Genomic DNA, 21,039 nt, shown 5'->3' with positions numbered 1-21,039 from the left:
TTTGTTAAATATTCAAATTTGCCACATAAAAGAAAAATAAATAAATATACAATTATTAAGGAACAGTATTCAAATTAGAGGGAAAAAGTCAAAATTTTGCCAGAAAAAAGTAATCCAATTTTTTGAAAAAAGTTGACATTCTAAGGAAATAAAATAGTAAATTTGTGATTTCAAAAAGTCGTAATTTCAAAAAAAAAAAAAAAAAAGTCGTAATTTCACAACGAAAAGGTCTTGCTTTGTAGTAATTTTAGGAAAATAAAGTTTACTTTTTCATTTGCAAAAAAAGGGGAGCAGATTCAGAGATTCTTGAGAAGCGTGGCGTCCATCCCATTTCTTGCCTGCAACAGAAATTAAAAAGGTCATGTTCGATTGTCTTTGTTGATACATTTTAAAAGCTAAATGTGACATTTTGTTTTTAAAGATACTTGACCTTTGCAGTAGTGTACAACTTTTTCAGGCAAATTGTACAACTGTTATCTCATAATTATACAAGTTTTTTTTAGGGAAAATTTCAACTTTTTTCTCATTATCGTACTGCTTTATGATTGTAAATTGTGTACCTTTTTTTTATAATTGTACAACTATTTTATCAAAATTGTAAGTATATTTTCTTGGAAATTTTTGGACTTTTTTGCCTTAATTATTTTTCTTTTATTGTTGTTAATGTTCTACTTTTTCTCTCATTTTGTACTACTTTATGCTTGTAAATTGTTTGATTTTTTTTTTTTTTTTTTGATTTTTTTTTTTCATTACCATACAACTATTGTCTGATAATCAGAAATATTTTTTCTTGTAAAATTTGTCTTTTTTCTCATGATTATACCACTTTTTGGGGTAAAATTTCTACTTTTTTCTCATAATTTTACAAATTTTATTCTCCCCAATTTTTGGATTTTTCTCAGAATGTTAAAAAATAACTTAGTCCGATTTGTAAAATCGAGGACTCTGGATAGTTCCGCACTAGGGATTAGGGAATAGTGAGTGAATTTGGAAATGGCTAATGTCCTTTTCTGTGTTATTCTTGTAACGTCGTTGTGCATCATGGGATTAGCTGATTGAAGGGCGTAGCTAAAAATGGAAGGATGATTCTAAAGTTGCAAGTTGAAAGACAAATCTTTTAGCGTGAGGGTGTGACATCTGCCGCTGTTTACTTCTGTTCTGCCGGCCTCATTCATACTTGAAGAGCGCTGTGATGTGGAGGAAGTGATGACTTGTGAACAGGAAGCCTGTGCGCCTCAGACTGCCGCTGCTGTGGTTTTCTCTTGCTGTCATTCATTGTGTCACCCCCGTTGTTTGCTCAAAACCCTCCACAGCAGCAGCTGAACCCGATGAAAGGTGAAGATAAGTCGCTATAAGCTCATCGTTGGCTTATCTTGTGCAAACCTCAAGTCTTCCTACACAGCTTCACAGGAGATGCTTAAAGCAAAAAGCAAAAAAATTGAGACAGGGTTAAGAGGGAAGGCACTGAGGGCTGCAGGGAACATCGTCATGATGATCTGGCGGAGCTTCGACAAACATCCTGATATTTGGCTGCTTGACTTCTCCCTGTGGCCTCACTTAGCGATGCGCTGCATGTATCCTTATCCTCCGGTGGCGACTGCTTAGCAGCCACATCCTGTTTAGGGTACCTGCAGAGTCTGTTTGTTGTGACATGAAACACGGGTGAAAACAGCAGCGGTCCCCGTGTGACTCCGGCCGAACATGAGGGCAAAGCACATCCTCAGCTGCTTTAGCTGTTTGTTCTTCAAGCTTGCTTGAACACAGAGGAACATTCTCATTTGATCATTGTATTTATTATCGGATTTTCAAGCAGAAATTAGCAAAAGCAAGATGCTCCGTTTTAGTTATTTTACAAAAAACCCTGAGTAATTGACTAAAAAGCATCTTTGTTAGAGCCAAACAGGTTCATTTGAGCAGGTGTAGAGCTCAGCCATTCACACACTCATGTTTTTGTGCCTCAGAGGACAGCGCAGCATAAAGGAGAGGTGGAAATAAAAGCTGTCATTCATACATTTGACTCAGGAGAGCATGGAGAGATGAAGGGATGGCGGAAATGCAGCCTGAATGGCGCCATTGATGACAGGTTAAGGAAGCGTCATGAAGCGGCGCTGTTGTCACGCCTCGGCTGACCTCTGTTTTTACATAGAAGATACAGCTTTCATTGACAGCCCTCTGCTGTATACCACGGGCATGTGTTTGGGCTAAAAACAAGTTCATTTTTATATTTTCAGAGGTTTTTCTGAATGAAACTTTTGTTTAGAAAATCAAACTCTGCTAAAGGAGGCACACAAAACCTCACGAACACACTATATAGCAAAAACACTAAATCAGCAAGTAATTTTGTCTAGTTTCTAGTTTAAAAATTGTTTTACACTTGATTAAAGACAAACGTACCATTGTCTTTCAGTAAGTTGTTTAAGACAATACATTTTGAATATCTTTTCAAGAATTTTTGATCTTGAAAACATAATTTTATAAGCAATATATTTATATTTTTAATTTAAAAAGTAATTTTAGGCAACGTTTTTTTTTTTTTTTTCAAAATAATTTTTAATTTATGAATAAGATACATTCATCTTCTATTCATTCATTCATCTTCTAATCCGTCTTCCCTTTCGGGGTCACGGGGCTGCCGGAGTCTACTTGGGGGCGAAGGCAGGGGGCATCCTGGACAGGTCGCCAGTCTGTCGCAGGGTCACAATCACACACCCGCGCAAACACTCTCACATTCAAACCTAGAGACAATTTAGAGTGACCAATTAACCTATGAAGCATGTTTTTGGACGGTGGGAGGAGAAAACCCACGCATGCACGGGGAGAACATGCAAACTCCACACAAAAAGATGGAGAATAGTTTGCTGTTCTGTTTCAGGTCCCCCAGCCAGGACTTGAACCAGGAGCCATCTTGCTGTGAGGCCAGAGCGCTAACCACTGCACCACCGTGCAGCCGAATGAGATTATTGTTTTAGAATAGGATTATTTAAAAACAAATTAATCTTGTTATTCTCGTCTTAATTTTAATTATGGTCTAGAAATGAGGATAGTTGGACTGTTGTATAAAAATACCTACTTTGAGGATGTGACACTTTTTTTGAGGACTAACACTTTTTAAAAGACAAATGCTGCTTGTTTTGTTGGCAAATAGTTTCACTTACAAAAACATCTAGTACTCCATATTTTTCTACTTTGTCTTGAAAACAGTTTTTCCTGTTAATTTTTTGAAGGTTTACAGACTTTCTTGTATACTTATCATTAATTTACCAATTAAAAGCCTTCCCGGTGGTCTTTTAATAATGATTATAACGTTATGTTTTTTTTGCCAAAATCAATGTCTTTTTCTAGAACATAGTTTCTGCAGAGAAGCTGGAGTTTATTAGAAATTCATCGCTGAGTTGTGGGCGGGACTGTTGGTGTGGAGCAACCCCACCTACACTAGCCCCTCCCCGTTGCTGAGAGCTCTCTGTTTACATGCTCTCCTGCTATCTTACAGACCCTCACACCACCAACCTAACGTAAAATGGCGAGCAATATTGGAGCTATCCAGCCGTCCAGTTTAGTTCCAGATTCCAGCTCAGATAAGAGAAAACGAAGACGTACATGAATCTATTTTTCTGCTTGTGGATGTATCGGAATGGATTAATCCACTTGCATTATTTCAATTCAATTCAATTTTATTTAGCCCAATATTACAACAATAGTCGCCTCAACAGGCTTAATACCGGTAACTGCATAATAAACATCCATAGAATTCAATAGGTGATGGCTAAACCAGTGTTTTTCAACCTTTTTTGAGCCACGGCACACTTTAACCTTGACAAAAATCCCGCGGCACACCAGCACCCCCCCCCCCCCCCCCAAAAAAAAAGCAGAAACTCATAGTCTGTTTTGATCTACAGCCCCCCCCCGGCAATCTGACGTGCATTTTTGTGATAATTGTGGCAGAAAAAGCAGGAAGTTGCAGATGTTTTTTCTAAAAGATGTAATAAAAGTTAAGTTACATACAAACTGTATGTTCGTCGTGGTTTCAATCCGTGTAACAAGGACGACTCATTGTACGCTAAGGCGCTGTCCCTTTAAGCCAATGCATCATGGGAGATGTAGTGTGAATACGGCGAAAAAACGGCAGAAACACTTGCGTCTCTGAGTTTCATGGTTTTGTTCACTTGTTCCACGGTCTGATACCGGATTCTGTGGAAAGCTACACCGCTAAAGATGAGCTTTAGCTGGTGTTTTTGTTGGAAATGAGTGAGTTATGAGCTAAATTGGAACAAGGAAGTTTAGACTTTAAACACTTCTGATTGGTCAGAATGATGACATGTGATTAAGCCTTCAAGAATGATTGGTGGAGTCGTGGAGACAGTAAAAGCTGCGGGACTTTTCAGAAAACAGTTATAGCTGCAGGTAAATCGCGGTGCCGTCATTCTTATCAAAATGTCTTTAATAGAATCAGTTAAACACAAAGAAATAAGTATTTTATGATCTTTCATATTCCTAACTACTCAGTGTTTTATCAGGACCTGTTTGGATGAACAAAGAGCTGATTTCCTGGAGATGGTTAATGTTTTTAGATCAGTTAATGAGGGCAATTTTCCACGGCACACTTGACCATCTCCCACGGTACACTAGTGTGCCGCGGCACACTGGTTGAAAAACACTGGGCTAAACTAAACAAAACCAACTAATCTAAACCGGGCATCCCTGCCCTTAGACCCTCCATCGTGGTAAGGAAAAATTATTTAAAAAAAACGGATTCCGAAAAAAAAAGAAGAAAAAAAAAAGAAACTTCAGGGATGTCCACATGAAGGAGGGATCCTCCCCCAGGGCGGACAGGCGATTTACCAGAACTCTTAGAGAAGAATTAGCCTATCTAACTCTACAACTACATTTTTATTTATTTATTTATTTATTTATTTGGAGCCCCATTACCTTCCACAAAGTGGTCTTCCTGGGGTCCATACACAAAAAATACATACATTTTACCAATTTCACAAAAACCAAAACTGATTTCAGAAAATACAGTGACTAATTCATCATATTTACCTTAAAAGCTTCACATGTTAAAATAAGTTAAAACAATTTCATTTTTATACCAGCATATCAAAACACATAGCAACATAACTTCAACAATAATACATAGCATATCATTCAAATTGTTAGTTATTGTTACATGTTTGAATAGTCCAGCAGACGGGCTTCATCCAGCGAGTTGGGAGTTGGCTGGGGGCGCAAGACGACCCAGAGGCAGGGTCCCGCTAACAATTGGAGCAATCCACTTGTCATCTTCTGATTCACAACCATTTAAATAAAGAAATAGTCAGAAATATAATTTTTAAGCCTAATGTTGTTTAGATATGTCCTCCATCATCCGAAATATATACTAAGAACATATTAAAAACACAAGTTTTTAGAGGGGGGTCCTTAAATAGAAAAAATGTTAGTCAAGTGGTAAAATATGGTTCTTGACTGGAGAAAGGTAGTTTGCCATTTCTCAGTGGGTGGAGTGTCCCTGCCCCAGGTGGAGGAGTTTAAATATTTTGGGGTCTTGTTCACGAGTGAGGGAAGACCGGAGCGTGAGATTGACAGGCGGATCGTAGCAGCGTCCGTAGTTATGCAGTCACTGTATCGGTCCGTTGTGGTGCAGAGAGAGCTGAGCCGAAAAGCAAAGCTCTCAATTTACCGGTCGATCTTTGTTCCAATACTCACCTATGGTCATGAGCTCTGGGTCATGACTGAAAGAACGAGGTCCCAAATACAAGCGGCTGAAATGAGTTTCTTCCGTAGGGTGGCTGGGCGCTCCCTTAGGGAAAGGGGGAGAAGCTCAGTCACCTGCAGAGAACTCTGAGTAAAACCGCTTCTCCTCCACATCAAAAGGAGCCAGTTGAGGTGGCTCGGGCATCTAGTCCGGATGCCTCCTGGATGCCTCCCTGGAGAGGTGTTACGGGCATGTCCTACTGGGCGGAGGCCCCGAGGAAGACCCAGGACACGCTGGAGAGACTACGTCTCTCGGCTGGGAACGCCTCGGGGGTCCCCCAGAGGAGCTGGAGGAAGTGGCCGGGGCCAGGGAAGTCTGGGCATCTCTGCTTAGGCTTCTCCCCCCGTGATCCCGGTTCTGGAAAAGCGGAGGAAGATGAATGGATGGATGGAAGTGGTAAAAAAAAATAATAACCCGTTTTGTGTTTTTGTTGGTTAAAGAGGCAAAAGTCAATTATTTAAGGGAACGTTTTCATGGATAGTTCCCTGGTTTTTTGCTGTGGGAATTCCAGTAATTCTATCTCTGTTGCATTCTCACATCAAACACTCTTCAAATCTGCAAATCAGTTCTTCAGCTAACATTTGACCACAGGGACAGATGCACAGTAGCTTGCATGCAAGTCTATTCATAAAAAGTGGCGTTTGGAGGCATCATTTGAAATCCTTCGACATTTTTAGCATTTTGCCGTCCCTGGATGAGCTAAATGATTACATTTTGCGTTTGAAAAACGACCGATCTGAAGACAAAGAAGGCAGAGTGACAGCTATTTACCGAGCGCAGTATGGTGAACCACAGCCGGTCTTCCTGCTTGATGTTTCAGAGCAACACAGGCTTTTTTCCTCATTGACGCATGACCTACAGTAGCTTCACACCTTCTCTTTGATGGTTTAACTCAAAAAGTCCAGTCGTTCAGCTCCAAACTGGACTGTTGGTGGTGTTTTGCTGTAGTAAAAGTGAAGGGAGAGGAAAGCAGTTTGAACTAAAGATCTGCTGAAGCCACGAGGAAACGCTTAAGCTGTCGTGAAACTGACAGAACTTTATCTCTGCGAAGGAACATTTGACACAAACTGGCAAAAGATTGGTGGTTTTATGAGCAGCAGCTCAGAAATCAAAAGGTCTGATAACTGATCTACAAGCAAAAATATAACAGTCGCACGTATATTTGTGAAATTTGCAATCTTTAACACTAAAAGAGCCATGGGGTGCAGTTTCTTTCAGAATAAAACCCAGCGAGAGCCACAAAGTCCCACCTCAGCGTTTAGAAAAAGAAACTTTATTTATATTTCTACTAAGCCATTCATTTATAAAGTTTAGCTTTAAAATATTTGCAATAATTGAATTCTGAAAAAGTTATGTTTTTCTACATGTAACAATTTGAATTTTTACATTTGACAGCATGTTCCTTTCGAAATAAAACATCCTATGTTAAATAGGATCCTGCTGCTGCAGCAGATTTACTTGCAGTTTTATTTTTAATGCGATCCTAATTAAAATGCAATTATATACTTTAAGAACTTCTGAACAGCAACTAGTCAGAGTTGTGTTGCAAGAGATCAGCTTCTTCTAATAATAAACCTCCCTGACAGTAGATAAAACCCTTTTATCATCGTTTAGACGTGTTAAAAATTCTAAAAACACTTGACTAACTGAAATAAATGAACCAAAACAGCAGCCTGAGGTCGCAGAGTCCCTGAAAGATTATTATAGATAGAGACAGAAAAGCAGGAGTTTCTGAAGCGGTTTGGGTTTTCCTGCTCACTCATGGCTTCCTTCTCTGTGTCTGTGCTTTTAGGATAATCGAGTGCAAGGAGCTGCCTTTGATCAGTGGCCAGAACTGCGACCCCTATGCCACAGTGTCACTCGTCGGGCCTGCCAGGTAACCCTGAACTGCACTCAACCTGCACAACCATGGCCAGTCTTTCCTTTAGATTGTATGTGACTCGTTACATCCAGATTGAGGTATTGAGCAACATTCTGTTCTGTCAAGCGAGCGTGTGGAACGTGGGCACCACCTACTTTTATTGAGGCATCTGTATGACCAGTTTATAATTTGAGCTACATAAAATATATCATAAAAAAACGAGGATTATCAAGAACAGGCAGCAGAGCAAGAGTTGTTTTTCTGTCCAATAGAATGACTGAGTAACAGCTCTTTATTTCTCTGTAGAAGTCTATGGGATTTTGGCTTCTTGGAGCCAACGGGTACTTCCTGTCCAGCTTTCCCATTCATTCAATGGTTGTAACCCTTTTGTCTCTGTGGTCAGGTCGGACCAAAAGAAAACGAAAGTCAAGAAGAAAACAAGCAACCCCTGCTTTGAAGAAACCTTCTTCTTTGAGGTAAGCGGTTTTCGTTTGTTCATCATAGACTAGAAAAACAAAAGACAACATTGTGTTTGTTGAAGGAAGCTGTGACGTGTTGATCTGCAGGTCACACGCTCCAGCAGCTACTCCAAAAAGTCTCATTTTCAAGTGGAGGAGGAGGACATAGAAAAGCTGGAGATCAAGTGAGTTTGGTTTTACCTGCACCACCTGTGTTCACTCTCCTCAAAAAACAAAAAAAAAAACAACCTTCTGATTGCCCTGGTTTCTGGTTAAGGACTTGGTGCTTCAATCCTACTGGACTCATGGGTAAGATTAGTCAGACGCGAAGGTAACCAGCCATGCATGAGTTTGAGGTTTGGATTTGAGGTGATGTCATTGCACTGCTTTTGCAGTAGTTTTCCTTCACCCAGCAGACAGGCCCCACTTTGCCATAAACCTTTGACAATACGGTTCTGTGCTGAACACACAACAGTTGTGACTTTTGCCGTTTGGTTTGCTGTGTTCCTACATGGTTCTGCCGCCAATGCAGCGTCTGTCTTTGCAGAGTGGACCTGTGGAACAGTGAAAACCTGGCTCAGGATGTGTTTCTGGGGGAAACCAGAGTCCCTGTCAAGGTCCTGCGTAACGACCTCACCCACAAAGCTTGGTAAGATCTTCTAATCATCCTTTACATCATCACAATCTGAAGAAAATGGTGGTTTTGGTGTTTTTAACATGTTCTTGTGGCATATTCCTGAGGATGGAGAACAGAAATAAAATAAAAATTAAGATTAAAATTGCAGTTCAAAGTATTTCTTGGTTCAAATGATTGTGAATCAGGATGAAAAAATGCTGTTGGAAAAAACATAGATAGAAAATACGATGAGCAGGCCACAGGCTCCATTCCAAATGCATCCGCTTGTAGACGACAGGTGGTCGTAAGGATCCATGTATGTTTTGAAAACTGTACCCCTGGATAGCTCCGACAATACTCGTCAGTTTTGTTGCTCCGGTAGTGTTTAGGTTTGGGGTGGGAGGGGCTTTAAGCCAGCAGGAGAGCGTGTAAACAGATGGGGGACTTGAAGTGTTGGTGGGTTTACTCCACGCCAAAAGTGGAAGGTGAATTTCTAATAAAATTGCTGCCCCTCTGCAGAAACTTTGTCCTATTTTGGCTAAAAATTAACAGACCACTTGAAAATAGATCCACAGAGGATTGGAGTGGATTTTTAAGCACCAGTTTTTAGATTGTTTGTGTTCAGAGGTCATGATTTTCCACCCATAACATCACAGTTTTTCTGTTGTTGTTTTTTTTCTTGCTGTTGTAGAATAGAATGAATCTGTCTTTAGATCAGATCTTTGTGAGGCCCAGCCTTCTGCTTTGTTGTTGCTAAAGCAGCTCCATATTGCATTTCTGCGAGCACAACATGTACTGCCAAGATTTTCTCCAAGGTGACTTGGAAAAAAAATAAAAGCCTCCCCAGATTTGTGCGTTCAGCAGTTTTCCCTTTTGTGTGGATGCGCCCTGGCTTTGCGTCAGAGTAGGTGATACAGAATTATGCCAGATCGCAATCTGCTGGTGCAGCGAGGCTCAGAGTGGAGTGCGTGGGTGGCTCTTTGCATGGTGGCGGTACCGAATGTCCTCTTTTCTTTGTGCTGGAGGAGGTCCACGATGCGTTCAGGTAAAAACTGCAAAACAGAAAAAAATCAGAAGGTGATCTGCTGAAGTGTCCTGCTGCTGTGATGACAGATTAGGAAGCATTTGCTCAGAATCCGATTGAGATTTGATTTTGTTGCTTTTTTAACTCTACATGTGTTCATGTTGCACCTGTTGGCTACTGGGGGGGGGTTGCTTATCTGCTTCGGATGAAGATGAGATTAAATGTAATCCAAGGAGAAAAAGCAGAGAATATTCTTCAAAAGGAAACGAAAATGATCATTTCGTTCCTTTTAATTGTTCTGGCCAATATTTTTGTTGAGTCAAATGCCAAATTTTAGTGTTTTTTTTTCCCAGTTCTCTGAATAATCTATATTATTATGGATTTAAATCCCCATATTTGGTTTGTAGATATTTTTTCTCAGTTTTAAGCAGTTTTTATTAATATTGGACTAAAGTCACTTTTTTAAACTATTACAATTCCACCCAATAAGAAATATTAACTCAAAACTTTCTTTTTTTCTAAATTTATTATAGAATTTCTCTAATGTGTCTAAATGTAATCCAGGCTTTAGCTGCATTTGACAGTCCTGGAAATTGTAGAAATAAGACAGTAGAAGCTCAAATTTATTTTTAACGCCACCAGATTAAATAAAGAAAAAGGCTAAAAAAAACAGATAAATGTAGGAACACCAGTTGCTGCCATGTTTTATTTTAACTTTTAGTTATGAAAAAAAGGGATTTTAGTTTAAGCCAAAGATGATATGAGTTTTTTTTTGTTTTTTTTTTTTTTTTACCAACTTCCTTTATACTACAATTAAAAACCAGTTTTGGGGGGTAAAACATTTTTTGTAAATGCATTTTTATTAGTAATATCCCTCTGAAATGTTTTTTTTTTTTTACACAAACCTTTAAAGTTCCTGCGATCATCTTATGATCTATTTTCAAAGCCTTCCCAGTGTTATTTAAATGATGCTGGTTTTAGCTACATTCAAAACACCTGGGACATAGTTTTTGCAGAGCGGCAGTTGTTCATTAGAAATTTGAGTTGTGAGCGGGACCGTTGGCGCAGAGCAACCCCGCCCCCCTTTCCCTCCTTGTTGCTGTAAGTTTAGAGCAGCGAGTTTGTGTCACGCTCAGCATATTTTCTACGTCACAAATACAATCTTTTTCAACAGCATTTTTTTTGTCTGCTACTGATTAACAATGATTTGAATAAAGAAACAATCCAAAAGTAAATTTTGGGCTGAATTTTCTAAACATGTCCTCCATGATCAGAGAAATGGTGCAAGAACATGTTAAAAGCAGCACTTTTATAGGACTGGGTGCCTGATGCAGATCAGTGGGGCGTCTTATCAGCCTCTGATCTGTTTGCTGACACGTGAAACAAAGTCAGCAGCTTTAAGACTTCCGCCTTGATGTGATCTTTCAGGTATCTTCTTCAGCCCAAGGGGAACGGTAGCAAGTCCAAATCTGATGACTTGGGGTCGCTGCGCCTGAAGTTGACCTACATCGAGGACATGGTGCTGCCATCTGCCTGCTACAAGCCACTCTGCAACCTGCTGCTGAAATCCCCAGACGTGAAGGTAACGCGAGTGTTCTGTCCAAGTAAACATTTTAAGACGCGCGATTTTTATCACTTCCCTCATCCGTTGATCCATCTCTGCTCCACCAATTAATTCACTGCGTTTGGTTTCCCTCCTCCAGCCCATCTCAGCATCAGCAGCACACATCTTGGGGGACATCTGCAGGGAGCGATACGAAGTCGTTCTGCCGATGGTCCGACTGCTGCTTTACCACAATCGCTTTGTGCCTTTTGTTTCTGCTGTGGCAGCGCTGGAGCTGGACAACACTCAGTAAGTTCTGACCTGTTCATGTAGACCAAACCCCAAATACCCCAAAGAAGAAAAACTGGAGAAAAACCATTCAACACCGTTTTGTCCATCAGTCAAGGGGTAAAAACTGTAGGACATTTTAGCCTATGAATTTGCAGGCACAGTCACAGAGATGAAAATTAACAAAGTAACCCCACCCCCCAAGCAGTCGCTAAAGTCTTAGTCACATGCACATGTATAGGGGGCACTGAAGGTTTCTGAGTTGTCTGAGCCCATGGAGGGTCATAGAGAGGGTCATAGAGAGGAGCGGCTGCATCTTAAGGTGAGCGCAGGTGTTTCTCGCTGCACGGCCACCTCACGGGATGTCATAAAAATGTAACATCCCATCGTTGTGCGTGTGGTGTATCTTTTGCGAAGTATTTTAAGGACTAGCGGCAGATGCACGTACAGGTGATGCTGTTTCGCCACACTCTGGTCATTAGTGAGGTGTGAGAACTGGACCCTTAATGGTCACAGGTGATGTGCAAGTGCCGGTAGGATGGCCAGACTAACTACGCTCTGATTCTCTCATTTTTTCATTTCTATCATGTCAACAGCACTAACGGGCTCCTGGGCGCAATCTGCAGGGTTTGGGGGGTAAAAACGCAAGAATTTCACGTAGTTTACTCTTACTTACCTTTGTGTGTTGTATACATGTTTGCTTAAAACCTGTCGCTCGAACACTTTGGCTCTATGGGTTCATCAAGCTGTCTATGACCTTCATGCTTCATGCGGGCCACCTGCGTACACGTTTGACTATCCAGTGTCCAGCCATAAGGAAGATAATGCCAAAAATAAATGTATAGAATGCCCCTTATGTTGTTTTTTCTTTAACTTTTGCTATTTGTGTAAAAAGCAAAAGACAAAACCAAACCTGCTTCAGACTAAGGAATCGCCAAATTGTCGTACTTTGCCCTTTTTCTCCCGAAAATCAGAGGAACTGTTTGTGTTTGTCGTTCATGCAGGGAGGCTAACACTATATTTCGGGGCAACTCTCTGGCAACGCGCTGCATCGACGACATGATGAAGATTGTGGGAAAGAGTTACCTCGCTGTTACCCTGAAGCCCGTAATAGATGAGGTACGATGACGAGGAACAAATAGACACACACACACACACACACACCCAGGTGCAGCATTAAGCCTTGGCTCCACACTTAACTGTTACAAATAGTCAAGATATTAGTCTGCTCTTCATTGAAATAATCTCCATGGTAACGTACTTCAGAGTCATTCTCTTTTTATCAACTAAATGTCAGTTACATGATGCAGAAACAAATTTATAACAATAACTGTGATAAACGCTGATAAATAATCATTGTAACTCCAGCGGTCTTCTTCACCCCCTCATCTCTTTGTTTTTACATCCATGAACCTCTTCTTTGGTCTTCTTCTAGACCTCTGTCCTGGTATCTCCAACTTCAGCATCATTTTACCAACATCATCACCGTCCCTCCTCTCAGACCATCTCAATCTGCTTCCTTCCATTTATCTCCAGACATCTACCATGAGCTGTTCCTCTCACTATTTCATTCATGTTCCTATCCATCCTCCTCACTCATCATGGGTATACCGGTACCTCAACTGTGAGAGACCAAATGAGAAGGAGGGTCTAAAGGTAGGGAAGCCCAGTTTAGTGCCTTTCAAAGTGGACTTTGAAATGTTTCTTACCAAGCCACTCCTTCATTTCGAGGGGCAGTGTGTTTGGGATTGTTGTCATGCTGAAAGTTCCAGCCTCGTTTCATCTTCAGTGCCCTTGCTGATGGAAGGAGGTTTTCACTCAAAATCTGACGATACATGGCCCCATTCGTTCTTTCCTTTACACGGATCGGTCGTCCTGGTCCCTTTGCTGAAAACAGTCCCAAAGCATGATGTTTCCACCTCCATGCTTTACAGTGGGTACAGTGTTCTTTGGATGTAATTCAGCATTCTTTCTCCTTTAAACTCGATGAGTAGAGTTCTTTCCAAAAACTTCTATTTTGATTTCATCTGACCACAGGACATTCTCCCAATACTTTTCTGGGTGATCCAGATGCTCTCTGGCAAACTTTAGATGGGCCTGCACATGTACTGGCTTTAGCAGGGGGACATGTCTGGCAGTGCAGGATTTGAGTCCCTGGCAGCGTAGTGTGTTACTTATGGTAGTTATTTGTGTCCCAGTTCTCTGCAGGTCATTCACTAGGTTCCCCATGTGGTTCTGGGATTTTTGCTCACCGTGTTTGTGATCATTTTGACCCCACAGGGTGAGATCTTGCAGGAAGCCCCATGTGGAAGGAGATTATCAGTGGTCTTGTGTGTCTTCCGTTTCCTAATAATTGCTCCAAAGGTTGATTTCTTCACATCAAGCTTCTTACCTATTGAAGATTCAGTCCTCCCAGCCGGGTGCAGGTCAACTATTTGGTTTCTGGTGTCCTTAGACAGCTCTTTGGTCTTGGCAATAGTAGAGTTTGGAGTATGACTGTTTGAGGTTGTGGACATTTGTCGTTTATATAGATGACCAGATCAAACTGGTGACATTAATACAGGTAATGAGTGGAGGACAGATGATTCTCTTCTAGAAGAAGTTGCAGGTCTGTGAGCCAGAAATCTAGCTTATTTGTAGGTGACCAAATACTTATTTTCCACCATAATTTACAAACAAATTCTTTAAAAATCAGACAATATGATTTTCTGGATTTTTTTCCCCTCATTGTGTCTCTCACAGTTGAGGTTTTCCTACGATGAAAATTACACACCTCTCTCATCTTTTTAAGTGGGAGAACTTGCACAGTTGGAGGCTGACTGAATACTTATTTTTGCCCCACTGCACCTCCAGCTCTGCCTCCTATCTCTTTCTCAGAGTCTCTACGACATGTGGCTGCTCTCACTGCAGTTTTCGACACCTTTCCTTTCGTTCTTGATGACACTCTTCAGTCACACATCTCACCTGAACCCATCCTCCACCCGTTCCAGCCAGCGCTCTAGACTAAAGTTCTCCACCCTTTTCACCTCTGCTCCCTGTTACCGCACCGTTCCACTTCACTTCCCCTTATTTACACAGAGAAACGGACCCGACATGTTGCTCCAACTGCTCCCTCTTGAGGTAAGTTTGCTTGAACATATTTTGATCTTTTTGTGTTTTTTATTTTCATTCAGATTTGTGATTCCAACAAAAGCTGTGAAATTGACCCCATTAAACTAAAGGAAGGGGACAACGTGGAGGTCAATAAGGTAAACAACACAAACTGAAGTATTTCAAAAACACTGAAGTCAGCAGCCGCATTCTCTCCAGTAACAAGCATTTGTGTCAACAGGAGAACCTTCAGGGTTACGTCCAGAAAGTTTTTTCTTTAATCACCCAGTCCAGCTCCAGCTGCCCCCCTCTCATGTGTGACGTCTTCAGGTCTTTAAGGCAACTGGCGTGCAAACGCTTCCCAGGTAGAGTTTTCCCATGTCAGAGCTTTCATTTCCCTTTTTTGTCTGATAAATGAAGATGTGAGGTCATCTGTTATCATGGAAACATTTAAACGTGTACATGATGGAAACAAATTGCACCACAAGTTATGTAACTGCTGATTAATTACTAGTTAAGCCGCCATCTCAACAAAAGGCAATTTGTAATCTACCAGGAGAGGGCGCCAGAGCTTCAAATGTAACTGAATGTTGTGAGGCAGTGTATGTTTTTCCTTTTATAAATACAGTTTGTTGATGCATGTCTTCAGGCGACCCACACGTTCAGTATTCGGCCGTCAGCAGCTTTGTGTTCCTGCGCTTTTTCGCCGTGGCCGTTCTTTCTCCGCACTCTTTCCAGCTTCGTTCCCATCTTCCTGTAAGTGCACACCTCAACTTTACACGAACACGCCTCGAACCGAAAGTGACCTGCTCCCTGGCACTGATTGCAGGATCCAGAAATTTCACGCACCCTCACGCTCATCTCAAAAACCATCCAGACTCTGGGTAGCTGGGGCAGCTTGTCCAAGAAACTGGTAAGAACAAAATAAAATGTTCAGCTGGGTAAAGAGAAAAGATGCTCAAAAAGCGTCTTACATTGTAACATAGCATCATCAAATGCACTTCTTCTAATCTGCATCATTTACATTACAGTCCAGCTTCAAAGAAACATATATGTATGACTTCTTCAAATCATTCCAAGAGGAAAAGTGCATTGAAAAAGTTAAAAAGGTACATTTAGTAAAAGTCCATATTGCTTGTAAATATTTATGTTTTTGTGTTAAAACTTGTGTGGACTTTGTTTTCAGTTTCTTGATGAAATCTCCTCCAACGTCAATAAGGAGTCCAGCGGCCTGGAGGATGCAGTGGTTCTTAAAGAAGGGTAGGAGTGGAAGAACGTGTGAAGATTTCCACATTTATGTTTTGAAATCAAGTCTTTGAGATGAATCAATGAAAAAACAAAAAGAAAGTGTGGTTTGCTCATTGACCACTCAGAAGGTTCAGGGATGAGAAAATATATTAATCTGCTTAAATGAGAAATGACTGAAGACTGAAATTTTATGAAAGCCATTTTATAACATCCCTGATGCTTCATGCAGATCACACTGGAGAGAAGCACTAAAACCAGACCAGAGCAATAAATACAAACCAAATGGGGAAAAAAAAGAATAAAAGAAGGGGCCAAAGACACTTGGAAAACCTTTTTTATTAACATTTATTTTGAAAATCTGAACTTTAACTAACTTTTATTCTGTAAAATATCTCAGATTTTTTTTTTTCTAAAATGAGACTTTAAAATTCACTCCCATTTAAACAGTATTATGGTGTTTTTAACATGTTCTTGTGGCATTTCTTTTTTGGTTATGGTGGACAAATGTTAAAAGTGAACTACTGCCACTCTGCAGAAACTATGCCCTACCCAGTTTGCGCGATTAATGCTAAAAAAAAGGCATAATGATAATTAAAAGACCTTTTAGAATAGATCAAAGGACAATCGGAGTGGTTCTTTAGATAACAAAACGTGTGTGTTTGACAGCCACACTTCCCTCCTCTTCTCTTTAAGGGAAGTGCAGAAACGTGCTCAGGGGAAAAAGCGCCTTGGCAAGAAAAACTTCAAAAAGAGATGGCTCAGAGTGACCAACAAGGAGCTCACCTACCACAAACACAAAGGTGAGCGCCGCATCCTCTCTTTTTAGTTCTTTTTGTCTTTTTCTGTTCATTTCATTACATGTGTAGCTCTTTTTTGAAAACTGAGAGATGTTTCTGCGTGCCTGTATCAGCCAGAAGACTTATGGGAAAATCAGGTGTTTAACAGCCATCCATCAATAAGCGGAAATATTTGAAGTGAAACAAATTAATTAATTGAGTTAGTTAAATAATTGAATTATTTAATGACATTTTAAGGAGGTGGATTTATTCTTACGTTTCTCTCCCAGATCAATATATTTCCCTTTGATTTTAAAGTTTTATAGTTTTCAGCTGTGAAACCTTTGATTTTTATAACAGAAAGTAAATTAAACCAAGTTTATCAGACGTTTGGTCATAAAATCTAAGCGGAATTCCTTAAAAGATAGGAGATTGATGGTAAATGAGATTTATTGCATATTTTATCAAATTTGTTGTAGCATTCAACCAGCTCAATATAGTAAACAATCTGCATAAATAATAGCAAAGGTCTGAGTGAATGCCTCACTTGTTGGTTGGAATAGAAATAAGTGTTTAGGGGATGGATTCTGGTCCGACACATCGCTTACTGTCCCAATGTAAATATGTACTTTTTTAGGTAATGGAATTTAAACTTTTTAATAGTTTAAAAAAGTTAGAAAAACATGACCTCTCTTTACAGGGAAGGAGGCCATCTGCATCATCAACGTCAAGAACATCCGAGCCGTGGAGAAACTGGATGAAAGTGCCTTTAACCGCAAAAATGTAAGGCAGCTGAACTGCAGTGTTTACATGACTGCCTTTCAAATGAGACAAGTGTCATTGTTTTTTTTTCTATCAACTGTTTTGGGGAGAGAGTTTTGTCGGGGGGGTAGTGGGCGCTGATTGTAACGCAGCTTCGTGTCCGTCAGATGTTCCAGGTGGTGCACTCTGAGAAGCCGTTGTACGTTCAGGCGGGAAACTGTGTGGAAGCCAGCGAGTGGCTGGAGATCCTGGGTCAGGTCAGCCGCTGCAACGAAGGGCGGCTGGCCACCTTCCATCCATCGAACTACACGGGCGGAGCCTGGCAGTGCTGCAAAAGCCAGAGCAGCAGCGCTCCGGGCTGCAAGCCCTGCACAGCGTAAGTGCTGCCCCCACGTTCACATCTCACAGTTCAATTCAGGTCCATTTTATTTACATAGCTCAATATTATAAAATAAACAACTGATAAAATCAGTTATAAAATAGGTCATTGCTAAACTAAACAGACTAGGCTTATTGGGGAATCCCTGCCTTAAAACCCTCCTCTTTGTTATGGAAAAACTCCAAAAAAAAAACAGATTTTAGAAAAACTTCAGGGATGTCCACATGAAGGAGGGATCCTCCCCCAGGACGGACAGGCGATGTACCAGAACTCTTAGAGAAGAATTAGCTTATCTAACTCTACAACTACATGTTTGAATAGTGTATTAGATGGGCTTCATCCACATGGAACTGGGGGACAGCTGGGAGCACGAGACAAGCCAGAGACGAGGTCCACGGCCAAGGACAGGAGCAATGACAAACCATGAATCGCACTGCACCAAACAGAGCCATGAAAAAAAACTAAATTCTATATAAATGATCAAGAATAGAGGAAAGTAGAAGTAAATAAAAATGGAGGACAGAACCCCAGTGAACCAAACTTTCCCCTTAAAAGCTAACTGTTATTATTGAATTTAAATGTGTTAATAGTAAGTTATATGCACTATGGCACATATAGCGAAGGATAATAGTAACAATAATAGAAATCTACATTTTTAGCATATCAAAATGGATACAATATAGTATTAATCTGAGCAGGGGGAATGGGACGCCCTGGCCCGGTCTATGAAACCATCTTCCCTCTGCTTATTTGTTCAGAGGTCAAAGTAAAAACGATGTTCCCGTCTCCTCTATCAGGAGAATTTTATAAGTTGTAGTAAAATGTGTGGTACAAAGACGGTATTTTGAGCTTGACTTCAGTTACAGAGGTTGGACAGAAGTACTGATGTAGCTTTTCCAGCACAGATGGATCTGCTGATGTTGAAGGGGGTTATCGATGTTAAAGTAAAGCTGCTTGTCAGTCAGATGGATGATTGAGATTCTGCTTTCCTGCTTTCACTTTTAAACGTCAAAGAGCCCCTTTAGACAAGTTGTCAAAGACTTCGACCCCGACTGCTGACCGATACCTGTCCGTGGGACAGTTGGTATCAGGCCGCAGAGGGAGAAAAAAAACACGACCTACTAAAAGAAAACAGAATCACACACCCACCTCAGCCTCACACAGGCCGGTCTGTGAACATATTGCCTGACGGTAAACCGGTCTGTTTCCTGAAAAAGGTTGAGGACCGCTGCTTTAGAGGTATTGTTGGTGCTGAAACTGAGTGTAGGTGAAGGATAAATCTCAGGTTTCCATCTTTGACTGGATAACCTCTGACAGATCCGTAGGAGGTCTCCGTCTGCGGGGCGGCCGTCGGGTTGACCCGTAACCCTAGAGCGCCGTTACAGAGAGCATGCAGGTCTGCTTTATGAAGAGCAGAGGAGAAGTCCATAAATAAAGTTCCTATGTGAGGGAGTGGAGGTGTCTGCTTACCATGTTCAAGGGGATCAAACCAGCATCCTTCAACAGCTGTGCGCCTATTATCCCACCACTGGCTGCACGGTCAGAGCTGTTGTTTTTTTTAAGCCCTTTTGTTTTATGGTGTTTTGGCAGTTGTGCAGTAACTGGGGTCAGTGAAGGCGTCGTCCTTCTTTTATCTGCCATGACGGATGGACGTGTCAGTAAGTCGCTGAGCCTGAGCGGCTGGGCCACTCCACCACAGCTCTCTATTCCCTCACCACGGATGAAGAGCGGATCAGAGTTTATTTTCATGCACTGATGGTGATGAATTGGATGAAGGTTCAGTTTATTACGTAATAAGCTCACATCATTCAGAGTTATTGCAGGTAGCGGCTGCATCCTGCCTCAACTCCGTAGTCTTTTGCAAATTCCACATCTGGATCTGCTTTTGCTCCGAGGTCACGTGACGTGACGATGCCTCTGCAGGCAGGAGTGGGGATGTTTCAGCTGTGTCCTGCGGTGTTTGTCTTTAGGTTCATCTTCTGTTGTTTTCTAGACTCTAATAAAGACAGTCATGATCCACTATTTAGTGCCAGACTGCTTTGAATGCCTCATTCAGTAAAGATCTATAGATATAACACCTCAACAGCTTCTCTAGATGTCCTTGATAAGAAGATTCATGCATTTTTCTTGACTTTACAGCAAAACTCTGCATATTAAGGGTAAATTTGAGCATTTAAAAACCAAAACAGGAAAACCTGTTCAGTCTGTTATTAGAAATCCTCAGGGCATATATAATTTTCTTTAGATATGTCCTCCTCCATCAGAAAAATGTCCCAAGGACGTGTTAAAAAAAACACCATTTTGATTGGACTGGGTCTTGAGAAACATATAGAGACTTCGTAAAGTTTCTGATTCACCTCAAACTCTGACCATTAGGCTGTGAATACTGTACTTTAGAGGAAATCACATCAAACTGTGGAACCGGATCACAGCTTGCCATTTGTAAAAGCTCCTTCAAAATAAAATGTAAAGTCATGGTTACAAAAGTGGATTTTCTGTTTTAGCCAAAATATTTTGAGTTTTCCCATAAATAGCTGAGGTTTTTTTTAAATGGTAAATATTTGTTTTGCTTGGAAGAAGTAAAACTTAGTGTTTTAAAGTCATGTTTTTTTAATTACCCTTTTTGATTTGGGCAAAAATTCCTGGGCTTGTTTTAATCAAAATTAAACCTGTGGTTAGGGGGGTCGTAAAGAATACTACCAACGTATTCCCTGCGTGTCGTAAAAGGCGACTAAAAGGGACGGAGCGAGAGGACTGGGAATCCTCTCCCCTGTAACTACATTCCTAATTACGGACAGGGCAGAGTTGGGAAGGGGAGATTACCTCCCCAAACCCTTAAGATTGGGTCTTTGAATGTGCGGGGGTGTAGTACGGACGGAAGCAAAAGAGATCTGATTGGAAGGATGTTTGGAAGGAGGGGAATGAGCGTGTTAGCACTGAGTGAGACAAAGATGAAAGGGAAGGGTGAGTGTGTGTTTGGAAGTGTGAGTGGGAGAATGTCTGGTGTAGAGAGCGGGAGAGCAAGAGAAGGTGTGGCTTTGCTGGTGAGCTGTGAGGTGAAACGATGTGTGGTTGAATGGAAGGAGGTTTCACCAAGACTGATATGGGTGAAAGTGAAATTTCGGAAGGAGCTGTGGGTGTTTGTGAGTGCATATGGTCCTGGCAGTGAGAGGAATGAAGAGGAGAGAGTGACCTTCTGGAACGACTTGGATGAGTGCTTGCAAGGATTTGGAGCAAATGTG

General features: G+C 41.1%; 1 protein-coding gene across 1 annotated transcript in view; it reads left to right on the top strand.

Annotated features, from left to right (window-relative positions):
* rasa2 (RAS p21 protein activator 2) overlaps positions 1 to 21,039 on the top strand; it is a 42,730-nt gene that overhangs the window by 12,564 nt on the left and 9,127 nt on the right. Inside the window, exons 6-21 of the mRNA XM_023961781.1 lie at positions 7,545 to 7,628; positions 8,017 to 8,089; positions 8,180 to 8,256; positions 8,619 to 8,720; positions 11,140 to 11,293; positions 11,415 to 11,563; positions 12,547 to 12,661; positions 14,716 to 14,790; positions 14,874 to 14,997; positions 15,282 to 15,388; positions 15,462 to 15,545; positions 15,664 to 15,741; positions 15,819 to 15,892; positions 16,574 to 16,680; positions 17,357 to 17,439; positions 17,586 to 17,794. Of these exons, the coding sequence (XP_023817549.1) occupies positions 7,545 to 7,628; positions 8,017 to 8,089; positions 8,180 to 8,256; positions 8,619 to 8,720; positions 11,140 to 11,293; positions 11,415 to 11,563; positions 12,547 to 12,661; positions 14,716 to 14,790; positions 14,874 to 14,997; positions 15,282 to 15,388; positions 15,462 to 15,545; positions 15,664 to 15,741; positions 15,819 to 15,892; positions 16,574 to 16,680; positions 17,357 to 17,439; positions 17,586 to 17,794 (1,695 nt within the window). The remainder of the gene's footprint in view (positions 1 to 7,544; positions 7,629 to 8,016; positions 8,090 to 8,179; positions 8,257 to 8,618; positions 8,721 to 11,139; positions 11,294 to 11,414; positions 11,564 to 12,546; positions 12,662 to 14,715; positions 14,791 to 14,873; positions 14,998 to 15,281; positions 15,389 to 15,461; positions 15,546 to 15,663; positions 15,742 to 15,818; positions 15,893 to 16,573; positions 16,681 to 17,356; positions 17,440 to 17,585; positions 17,795 to 21,039) is intronic.

This window comes from Oryzias latipes, chromosome 13 (genome assembly GCF_002234675.1).
Source record: "Oryzias latipes chromosome 13, ASM223467v1".
Classification (NCBI taxonomy): Eukaryota; Metazoa; Chordata; class Actinopteri; order Beloniformes; family Adrianichthyidae; genus Oryzias; species Oryzias latipes.
Note: the sequence above shows the minus strand (reverse complement) of the source record. Positions and strands in the feature narration are given on the sequence as shown.